This window comes from Rhineura floridana, chromosome 1, assembly GCF_030035675.1.
Source record: "Rhineura floridana isolate rRhiFlo1 chromosome 1, rRhiFlo1.hap2, whole genome shotgun sequence".
Taxonomy (NCBI): domain Eukaryota; kingdom Metazoa; phylum Chordata; class Lepidosauria; order Squamata; family Rhineuridae; genus Rhineura; species Rhineura floridana.
Window position 1 is genome coordinate 26,060,180 of NC_084480.1, and position 12,040 is coordinate 26,072,219.

A 12,040-nucleotide genomic window follows, 5' to 3' on the forward strand; every position below is an offset into this window, starting at 1 on the left:
AGCAGGGGTGACTAAACCTTTTCAGACCAAGGGCCACATTGGCCCACAATCAACCTCTGCAAGCCACATTTCAAAGTGGGTATGGCTGAAGTTTAAAAGTGGGAGTGATAAGTAAATGGACACATTTTGAGGGACACAGAAACCTTTTGATATCACAGTCAGAAAAATAAACAAATGGACAAATTTGAGGGGAAGGTCTTGGAAGTGAAAAAACCTTTTGGCATCCCAGTAGAGGGCAGGGACCAGCCAGAAATTATATATTTTAAAAATGGGAATTTTTGGAGGGGCCTACCATTGCACATACACCTTTTGGCATCAGTTCGGAAACTACAGTTAGTCCAGAATGCAGCGGCCAGATTGTTGACGCGGACAAGAAGGTCCGCTCATATTACACCTGTTCTGGTTCGTCTGCACTGGCTTCCTATTTGTTTCCGGGCTAAATTCAAAGTGCTGGTTTTGACCTATAAAGCCTTACACGGCATGGGACCGCAATACCTGGTGGAGCGCCTCTCCCAATATGAAACTACCCGTACACTGCGCTCAACATCTAAGGCCCTCCTCCGAGTACCATCCCATCGAGAAGCTCGGAGGGTGGTGACTAGAAATAGGGCCTTTTCGGTTGTGGCTCCCGAACTATGGAATGGTTTCCCCGATGAGGTGCACCTGGCGCCGACGCTGCTATCTTTTTGGCGCCAGGTGAAAACCTTTTTATATTCCCAGGCATTTTAATGCGTATTATTATATGTATTGTTGTATTTTGCTACTGTTTGATTATTTTTGTTTACCTTTGTTGGTTTGATTCTATTGTTTTATTGTATTTATATATTCCTGATTGCTTTATTTTATGTACACCGCCCAGAGAGCCCTTGGGCTTAGGGCGGTATATAAATTAAATTAATTAAATAAATAAATAAATAAATCATGACATCACAGCAGGCGTCCCGTAGGAGCAGTCAATAATTTAAAAAAAGAAGTTTGGGAGCAGTTTGGGGGCCACAAAAAGCTCAGTGGGGGATATGGCCCATGGGCCATGCATGAACAGATTTCCCAAAAACTATAAATAGAAGTTAGTCATAACTTGTTACTGATATTTTTAATACTTGAATTTCAGATACTTAAACATGCGAATAATCAACAACTATGGAATTAACTACCACAAGATGTCGTGATGGCTACCAACATTCATGGAGGATAAAGCTACCTACAGCTACTAGCCATGATTGCTGTGTAACAACTCAACTATCGCAAGCAGTGTGCCTCTGAATACCAGTTGCTGGGAATCACAAGTGAAAGAGTGCAGTTGCACTCAAGGCCTACTTATAAATTTCCCATAAGCCTCTGCCTGGCCACTGTGAGGACAGGATGCTGGACCAGATGGGACTTTGGTCTGATTCAGCAGATATCTTTTTATTTTATTTTCTTAACTGGATGTTTAGTTTGGGGAGAGGTTGCTATTTATCTATGAAAGATTACAATTCACCCGTTGAATGTTCTTATGCTGAAGGAAACGTTTTGAAGGATGAGCAGAATTACTGTTGTTAGTATGGCTTAAGGGTGAATTTATTGTAAGAAAGCAAATTTATTATAGTATTGCTTAGTGTGGGTCTATTCCCAATGAGATTTTGCAACGGATGGCAATATCTTGTGAAAGGGAATGTAGGGTTGTATCCAGCTAAGTCATATTCACAGTAGGCCCACTGAAATAGATGGCCAACTTAAATCCACTGATTTCAATGGATCTTCCCCAAATATGACTTAGTCTGCTACAACCCTTAGTCACAATATCTCGGTCAAGATCAAAACAGAAAGAAAACTGATGCACAGTGTGAGGAACATCACACACAGCTATTCATTTATTTGTGGGAAAAAATGAATTGTGAGTGCCATCAGCATTAAATGAAGTGAGGGACTATTGTTTATGCTTTTAGAAAGAGTGTTTTACAAACAAGTGCACTGCTGTCTGTTTTTCTGTGGGAACTTTTAACAAATGGATGGGGGGGCAGAAATCTACATACATTCCTAATTGGTCAGCATCCAGAAGCCAGTGTGCATGGCTGTCTTTAGATTAATGGAACCTTTCTGCACATCATCAGTGTTCTGGCCACAGTACAGCCCGGTTAAAGCTATTTATTCAGCAGCTTTTTTTAATGCTGCCTCATAATGTAATTTTTGTCTTAATTAAGTCCCAAATTGCTAGCAGGAGGACACACAACTCACTTTCTCCATTAATTTAAAAGAGGCTTTCACCTCACTCCTATACATGTTTTACTATGCACAAATAAGTGTGCACAGGGTTGTAACTTTAGTTGACTTGGTGTCCAGAAATAAGGCTGCCAATCAATCAGAAGAAAGTGGCCTGGGAGAGCAAAGAAAAGGCACAACAGCAGAAACTGCAGAGCTCCATCCCAGTCCTGCCCCAAACAATAGGGCTTTATTTCCTCGCTCCACCATGGACCTGCGTCCCTGGGCTCCACTGTTAGAGCCTACCAGAGATAAAAATTGTTGATCTCAAGAGTTTGTCAGCCCTAGCCTGAGAGCTTAGTCCATGCTCACACATCTGAGCATGCGCGTGTCTGTGTGTGATGATGGTCTGGGGTTGTGTTTGTGTGTGCACGCATGCATGCACAGTTATGATGGTCTGGGCTTCTTTGGGGAGGAAGGTTGGGATATAAATTTAATAATAAATAAATAATAAGATTCATGGTGTATTTCCACTTTTAGCTTTTCTTTTTTGAATTTCAATGTCTTTTATTAAAGAAAAATAGTGAAATAGTGAAATACAACAAAATACACAGTTACTCACTTGGCAGTACTGTAAAACAAAACAAAACAAATTCTCAATGCAAACAATGATACCTGATTTTACTTTGCATTAATGTAGGAGGAAAATGTAATCCAGGGTTGATGAATTTATTTTGCTCATGCCAGTTTTCGGATTGTTTGTAGGGTTCTAAAAACTTTAGGAAAAAAACCCTGTGGGAGGAGCCAAACAGCCCAATAAGAGCTGAGCATGGTCAGCAGGTACGGAATACAGACTGACTGTTGGGAGGGGGGGGAAGGGGAATGGAATGGAGGATCCTGAACAAGAAGATCCACACTGCAACATTTTGTTACGGGTCTCATTTGTGTATAGACTATAGATATATAAAATCATAAGTGAAACAAGTAAGATCCGATATAATCAAGGACAATAACGGTGCATCTTTATGAATGGAGCAATGAGGAGGAGTGTAGGCAGCAACGAATTAGAATGCTAAGGCTTGTTCAGCAGGCAAACTTTTCAGGCTGAAACAAAAGAATTCTAGAGAACAAAGCAACTGGAATTTTGAGCACTCCAAGCACGTTGCGCATTCTTGTCTACCAGTTTCTCAAAGACTTTGTTCATATCTTACCCATTTTTGTATATCTTTTAGATCAATCGTGGTTGTTGGTGCACTTTCATAGAGAAAAAGAGACAGGTATCTTTGAAGTTTTCTGCCACATGCTAAAGAAGACAAATGCTCTGTTTAATTTTAAAAATGAAGCTGAAAGAAGCAGCTTTCCTCTTTAGCAGCACAAGTGGCTGAGTGGGAACTTCATTTGAAAGCCCTGTGTGTTGTGTTCATGACATGAATGAACAAACAAATACATCCCCAAGGATACATATATAGAGAGTAGATAGTTTCAGTGGATCAGCCAAAGAGACTAAATGTAATATACGAGTTTTAATTTGAAAAAAATTCAGGTATCATCCCATATGGTATCATCTTTTAGCTATAAACTAGAAGAAAATGTGGTAGTCCAGAAACTTAAGTAAGCAATGCCCTTCGGCTGTCTACACAAGACAAACAGGTCAGTCTCTAGTACTACACAAAATAATCAACAGGACACAAATCTGGCCATAAAAATGGCTACAGACAGAAGCCAGAGTGAGAACATCTCAGTATCCCAGGCCATTCTGCTGCTAGACTGAAAGTCATCATTATATTCTTATAATTATTGATTGTTATTAATATTATTAGATGTATATACCACTTATATGTCAAAATGGCTTCTAACCAGTTTACAACATAAAATCATTTATAAAGTACATACATTAAAATACCCAATTACAATTCAACTAGAACATTAAAACATCCTTAATTAGAATACACAATAAAACCAGTTAAAAAACATGACAATTAAACAGTTAAAAACAAACAAACCAGTTAATAAAATCAAAAGTTCAAGTTCAGGAGAATGGTCACCTAAAAAGATGTGTCTTCAGGAGCCGGTGGAATGCCACCACTGATGGAGCCTCTCATATTTCAGCAAGGAGGGCATTCCACAACACTGATGCCACCAGTGAAAAAGCCCACCTCCATGTTACCACAAGCCGATAATGATCAGGCTGTGGAAAAGCCAAGGGTCTAGTCACCTGGGGTCTCAGGGGTTTTTAAACCTTTTACTTTTTTGGGAGAGGGTCCCAGCAGGGTCTGGATATAGCTAACACTCTCGTTTCATGCTGACTGGCTCCCAGAGATATCTGTTGTTGTGGGAGAAGGCATGAGCAGGAAGGACTACGGGGTGTGGAGATGATGGAGAGCAAGCGAATGGGAGTGGCATGACTATCATGAAGAGACCCTGCACTTCTGAATTTGCCACTACGTTACTGGGCAAGCTAAGTTGAAAAGGAGGCTCCTGAATGAAATTGCTGAACTAGAATAAATTTTAACGTAAATAAATTTGATTCTATTTGTTTGGGACCCAATCCATACAGTGGCTCTGTTCCACTACAGCTATTAACATAGAATAGCAACGGTAGGATGATTGTGTTAACCACCATTTATTTATTTATTTATTTATTTATTTATTAAATTTATATCCTGCCCTTCCAGTGTGTGTGGTGTATATGCTCACTGTGTTTATCTTGTACACATTTATTTTGTTTATTGCACATTCATCCCTTCCATCTTCCAAGGAACTCGGGAGAACCCATTCCCCACCCATTTTACTTTCAAATAAAGTAAAATCCTGGGAAGTTCGTTAGCCTGAACAACAGTGACTGGCCTAACATCACCGAATGAGTTTCATGGCTGTGTGTGGATTTGAATCGAGGTCTCCCCAATCCTGGTCCAACACTGTATCCTCTATAGCACACTTGCTTTCTTCTGAGAGTCTGTACCTCATTGTTTACATGTTTTCCCCCTTCAGATTAATGTTTTTAATCTATGTATGTAGGTTCCACAAGACTCTATCTTATCTATCTATCTGTAACAGCCTAACACATGTACCTCTCTGGAAGTTGGTTAAACCAAATTCTCCAAATTAAGCACCTAACTCATGTTGGCTACGACAGTATGTGCCTGAATAAAATGTGGAAATTACAAGGCTACTTTCCAAAGGCATTACTGGCATGTAGTAGCCAGTAGCAAAGAGTGGATCATTTCTGGGTCTTCTGAAAAAAACAGAGAGAGGTGAAAAGAAGCTCAAGCAAATTTCCATTCATTTCTCCAGATGCACTAGGAGCCCCCTTTTAAAATAGAGGGAGAACCTACATGAAATTAGAGTTATGTAAACTTGTCCTGGTGTGTGTGGGGTGTTGCAAGAGTGACACCCTGATGCAATTGCCACTCTTTATTTACAGAGGTTTTGTGCCTCTGTCTAAAGAAATGACTAACAGAAGCGTCCAGAGATTCATTAATGAGGAAATCTGCACCTACTAATTTCTGCTTGTCATGCAGCTGCTAAAGGCACAGAACAAAACAAAAGTTGACTACTTTTGAGCGGTAGGAAACATTTTGCAAATGAAGGTATTTGGAGTGAAAGCTCAGCAAGGTTGGTCTGCATACCTTGATGCAATTAGAACAGGATCGGCTGGCATGAAAGATAAGCAGACTGAAGTGGACACAGTCAGGATAAATAAAATAAAGCAGGAACTGTCAGAGGCCCTGCCAAGGTTGCTTGATAACAGATGGGGCTAGGGGTGTCAGCAATCACCAGGATCTGAATGGAAGAGGAATTTGGACTGACTGGCTACAAGGAATCACCTGGATTTATATACTGGATTTAAAACACTCCAGTGTTTTATCTTGTGCACCAACACCACACACACACACCACCATGAAAAGAATATGCACCACAGCATGGCTGTCCACCAAGGACTGTGGCCTCACTTATCATTGCCCACTGACCCTTAGCTGTTTTTCCCAAATCTGTGTCAGAGGCCTTTGCTTGTCAACATGAATGTTTATCTTGTGAGTCAGCACTCAGATTGGATAGTACCTTCAACTCTGCAAACACATTTCAGCCTTTTATTATCTTTCTCTGGAAAGGCACACAGACTTTTTAGAACTAGCTGAAGGGGAACGGTTCTGTATGAATACAGATTGAAGTAGGTGCCCTTTGATGGGCATAATGAGCCATATTGTATACCACAATGGTTCCCAAACCTTAATTCCCATGGACCACTTACAGCTCTTGGCAGACCACGATTTTAAACTGCATTTTTACAGACATGCCACAGACCACTAGAATGAAGCTCACATACCACTGGTGATTCATGGACTAGTTTGGGCACCCCTGATCAGAGCTTGGAAGATTACTTTTTAAAAGTAATCAATTACAGTTATAGTTACATGGCCCAAAAAAGTAGTAGTTACCGTTACAATTACAATTGCTCTGAAAGTAACTGATTACTTTACTTTTACTCAAAAGCGATCAGTACAATTACATTTTAGTTACTTTTTTAAAAAATTGCCTATAAGGTGCTGGCCTTGGCTGCTGCTCATCTAAGTAGCCTAAAACAACATTAAAAACAAGAACACACACACAGAGGGTAGTAGAATATTTTTTTTTATCTGTAAGATTAACAGAATCTCACATCCTCCCACCCCACCTCCAGCAATGGTGATACCCCAACACACATATAATTCACTTGAAATCAAATTTTACACTTGAAATGCTGCTTTTACAATACATTTCTGTTATGTTTCAAAAGAACAGGATGCTCAAAGAGCACGTCAGACAAAATCTGCTCTGGGCCGGGACAAATCATACACCCCAGGAAAGAGGAGGGTGTCCACTATAAGATGCCAGTACGTCCTGCCTGGCCCACAACGTTTGCTGGGTGCAGGGCAGGGATAAGGGCATCTATGCACAACCAAAATTGACAAAAAGAAGCAGGAAAAAATAAGAAACTGAGGGTGCCCACCCCGCAATCTGCTCTGGGCCAGGACAAATCATACACCCAAGGAAAGGGGAGGATATTTATTTATTATTTATTAACTTTATTTATACCCCGCCGTTTTTCCAAATTGGAACTCACGGTGGCTTCCAGATAAAAAACAGATACAATTAAAAACCTACCAAAGTTAAAAGCATATAATACATAAATAAATAAATATAGACAGATATAATTAAAAATGAACTAATTTAAAATAGCATTAAACTGTTTCTGATAATTAAAAACTATACTCATAAAATCAGAATAATTAAAAAGTAAACAAGCAAGAACAATATAACCTCCTTTTGGGCCTATCCTTAGCTGCCTTCGGAATCAAAGCCTTGCTGAAATAAGAAAGTTTTTACCTGTCGACGAAAGGACTGCAGGGAAGAGGCCATTCTTATCTCCATAGGGAGGGAATTCCAAAGCCTAGGGGCAGCCACCGAGAAGGCCCTATCTCGTATCCTCACTAGTTGTACTTGTGCAGATGAAGGTACTGAAAGAAGGGCCTCTCCTGAGGATCTCAGGGCCCGGGCAGGCACATAGAGGGTGATATGGTCTGACAAATAGCCTGGACTTAAGCCGTGTAGGGCTTTATAGGTCAGCACTAGCACTTTGAATTGTGTCCGGAAACAAACTGGCAGCCAGTGGAGCTTTTATAACAGGGGAGTTGTATGGTCCCTGTAATCAGCCCCAGTTAACATTCTGGCTGCAGCACGTTGTACCAGCTGAAGTTTCCGAGCAGTCTTCAGAGGCAGCCCCACGTAGAGCGCGCTACAGTAATCTAAATGGGATGTGACTAAGGCATGTGTCACCGTAGCCAGATCGGACAGGTCAAGGAACGTGCGCAGTTGGCACACTAATCTCAAATGTGCAAAAGCCCTTCTGGCCACTGCAAAAACCTGGGAATCTAAATTTAAAGCTGAGTCCAGGAGGACACCCAAACTGCGAACCTGTGTCTTCAGGGGGAGTATAACACCATCCAGCACAGGCTGTATCCCTATTCCCTGATCTGCCTTACGACTGACCAGGAGCACCTCTGTCTTGTCTGGATTAAGCCTCAATTTGTTCACCCTCATCCAATCCACCACTGACGTCAGACACCGGTTTAAAACCAAGACAGCTTCCTTGGAAGAAGGTGGAAAGGAGAAATAGAGTTCTACAAGATGCCAATGCTTCCCACCTAGCCCAGAGTTTCTGTTCGATTCAGGGCGTGTATAAGAGCATCTATGCACAACCAAAGGAGACAAAAAGAAAAGAATAAATATCTGGGGGTGTTCACCTCAAAATCTTCTCTGGGCCAAGATAAATCAGACACCCCAGAAAATGATAGGGTGTCGTCTATGCTATGCCAGTGCTTACGGCCAGTGCTTATGATCTATGTGGATTTTTTTTTTAATTGTATTGGTCTTCCCTGTTACTTTGTTATAGCTCAATTATTATTATTTTTAAAAGCCATTGATGTTGATGACAGAAGGACTTGCGGCAGGGTCAACAAACAATGATTTCTTGAAGGAGATGTAATTTCATAGATGACGCTCTAAAGTACGCATGGATGGCATCTCGTAGAACACACTCTCCCAGATGCATGGAAGTATGATATGTGGTGCCCCAAATCATCTTTTAGGATGGGCACTCCTGTTTCTGATTTTCCTTCCTCTACATATTCACTATTTTTCTAATACATATATGCCCTTGTCTGTAGCATACATACAAAAGAAGCTCTGAACTGGGTGGGAACCCTCTCCTGCATGCACGGATGTATGACTTCTAGTGCCCAAAGCATGTTTCGGGGTGGGAACCCGCAGTTCCTTATATACGTTCTACATTGCTTGTTGTGCAGATGCACATATCTGTTTTGTGTGTCCACAAGAAAATCCATTCCAGGCAGGATGCAGTGGCATCTCGTTGAGGACACTCTCCCCTTTGCTCAGGTGAATGATGTTTCATGGCCCACAGCAGATTTTGGAGTGCTCACCCCAAATTACATATTTTTCTCTACTTACTCTTCATTATTTTAGTTCTGCACAGATGACCTTATGAGTGCCTTGCACCCAGCAGAAACTATAGGCCAGGTGGGAAGTACTGGCATCTTGTAGAGGCCACCCTCCCCCTTCCTCGGATGTATGATATGTCCTGGCAGCAGGGGTATAGTTGTCCAGTAAATTGCCCCGTACTTTTTTGGGAGCAGCGTCCCTGTCTCCAGCATCATATGAGCTGATCGGCATGAAAGGGGAGTGTGTTAGCCACTGAGAAGAGTCTTCTAATATGCTTCCTTGTCCTTTCCTGCTGATTGGAGCCAATCAGAGTGAAAGGAGGTGAGTCACCCAATGAGAAGACTCTTTTCAGTAGCTAATACTCTCCCCTTTCATACTGATAATCTCCTAGGGACATCAGTTGTTATGGGAGTAGGCATTAACAAGGACCTCATTCTCAACCCAGGAGCAAAATAAGGGGAGGGGGGGTCTGGCTGTTGCTGATACTATCATGAAGGGACCTTGCACTTCTGAATTTGCCGCTACACTACTGGCACCCCCAGTTTCTTATTGTTTTCTGCATATTTTTGTCGCTTTGGGTTGTACATATATGCCCTTATCCCTGCCCTGCACCAAGCAAAAGCTCTGGTCCAGGCAGGACACACTGGCATCTTGTAGAGGACACCCTCCCCTTCCCTGGGGTGTATGAGTTGTCCTGGCCCAGAACAGACTATGGGGTGGGCACACCCAGTTACTTATTTTTTATGATTTTATGACATCATTATGCATTTATGAGCATTTCAGAAGCCTGATAATTTTGATTGAATAAATTTGTTATTCTTGACGGGAAGACTCCCCAGATCACTGCGATATATGATATGGGGTACTCCAACATATATTTTGGGGTTTAGAGACATGTTAACTTTGGCTTGGAGTTACTGTAGCTGTGAACTTGGAACTGGGAACTAGGAACCAACTTCAGCATCATTATGTTATCTGAGACTGATGGGAGTTGAATTCCAACAACATCTGGAGGGCACTATGTTGAAGACCCAACTCTCTTCCCACCTACCCATCTGTTTCAAACACATCCAGAAAAGTATGTCTCTTAAATTCTATGCCTGACAGTGCATTCCTTTCAGAGGTAAAAATTAATCTGCAATCCTATATACTTATCCATTTAACCCAATGAGGCTTAATTTGGAGCAGACATATAGGACTGGACTCTACCAGAATACATTTCAGGGACTATACTTTATTAATGCTGTACCAACTACAACTACCAACTGCTGCTTATGTACATATATTGTCTCAGCCGAAGCTACCTCACAGGGTTGTTGCAAAGATAAACGGGGGGAGGGAATGGCAATGGTCATGGCATTCACAAATCAAAAATAAATCTGGGAAGGGGGGCACACACAAGTAATAAGATGTCTGACAGATAGAACGTTAACAGGTGAAGCTTTCCCCATAATTGTATTTCCATACAAAAAAGGCTTACTCCATTTAATTTCTACCTGCCCCACAGCTGTCCATAAGAGCCTGGTCTCCTGCAATGCCACCCCTAAACCATGCAAAGAACTCAAGTTAAAAAATAAACAACACAGAATTTGGGCAATTTTTTTTAAAAAAAGAACATCTGTAAGAAATACGACATTCTCAGGCAAAAAGAAGTTGTGAGACAGTAGACATAAAAACCCACACACAAAGCATTGACAAAGAGCAACAAAAATACTCTGAGCATGAGCATTTTCACATTTTAAATTTTTATTCATTGTTTTCGCTTATTTATTGCCTTGGGCCAGTCCCTAACTCTCAGCCTAACCTACCTCACAGGGCTGTTGTGAAGATAGAAGGCAGAATTAAAATGGGGGAAAAAAGGAAACTAAGGCTGCAATCCAATACATGTCTACTCAGAAGTAAGCTTTATTGGGTTCAATGGGACTTACTCCCAGGTAAGTGTGTACTCAATACACACTTGCCTGAGAGTAAGTCCCATCAGACTCAGTGGGACTTACTTCTGAGTAGACAGGTACTGGATTGCAGGTTAGTCCTTGTATTACATGCATCAAATTTTACTTGCCTTAACCAGATTGATGCACCTTTGTGCTATAAAGGGTCATATTTTTCTCCCCCCCCCCGCACATTGGTACAGCTTCATGCAGTCCTCATGTTGCCTAATTAGTGCAATCCTATACCCAATTTGATTTACCTGGGAGTAAGCTGCATTAAACATAGACTTACTGCTGAGTAGACTGGTATACATTGTACTGTAAGTCAGCTATACAGTCATTTTTAACAAGTGCCTGTTTGGAACTCTTTGCATTTGCCATGGGGAGAAGGATTTACACAAAAGAGCTTCCAGGGAATATCTTCCTGACAAGACGAAGATGCATTCTGCTTGTTAGGAAAAGGAAGGGCAGGAAACGAAGCAGCAGGTCTTTAGGACCCTGCTGCAACTTCTGCCTGCCACCCTGAAGCCCTGCTTTTGGCTCTGCTCCCTTCCCTGGTAAGAGAGGGAGCTTTGCGCACCACACACACACAAGCTTGCGCGCCAAACACACACACACATTGTTGTCTCACCTCTGCAACCAGTTCTTCGTGCCCTTCCTTGCTCTCCAGCTCTTTTCTCCCCCACTCCATTTTTAAACAATTGTTTTCTCCATCCCGTTTCGCTCTCCACCTCCTCTCTCATCACACAGAAGCCCAATTTGAAGCACATGGTTTTTATCCACAAATCAGAGGAGCCAAAGACTTCCCCTGCTCCCCCCATAACGTCTCTGCAAACGTTAAAGTTACAGCTCAAAAGTAATGAAGTTACTCCTTGTTCTATTACCAGCAAAATGTAACGAAGTTACCCATTCGTTACTCAAAAAAGTAG

General features: G+C 41.6%; 1 protein-coding gene across 4 annotated transcripts in view; it reads right to left on the minus strand.

The window, feature by feature from the left end:
• The window catches only part of RANBP3L (RAN binding protein 3 like), an 83,094-nt gene that overhangs the window by 5,348 nt on the left and 65,706 nt on the right, over nucleotides 1-12,040 (minus strand). For 3 of the 4 annotated variants that reach the window (XM_061616327.1, XM_061616363.1, XM_061616352.1), the window contains one exon: nucleotides 3,393-3,484. The exons of the other annotated variant lie outside the window; for it this stretch is intronic. In XM_061616327.1, the coding sequence (XP_061472311.1) occupies nucleotides 3,393-3,484 (92 nt within the window). The remainder of the gene's footprint in view (nucleotides 1-3,392; nucleotides 3,485-12,040) is intronic. 4 annotated transcript variants of the gene reach the window in all.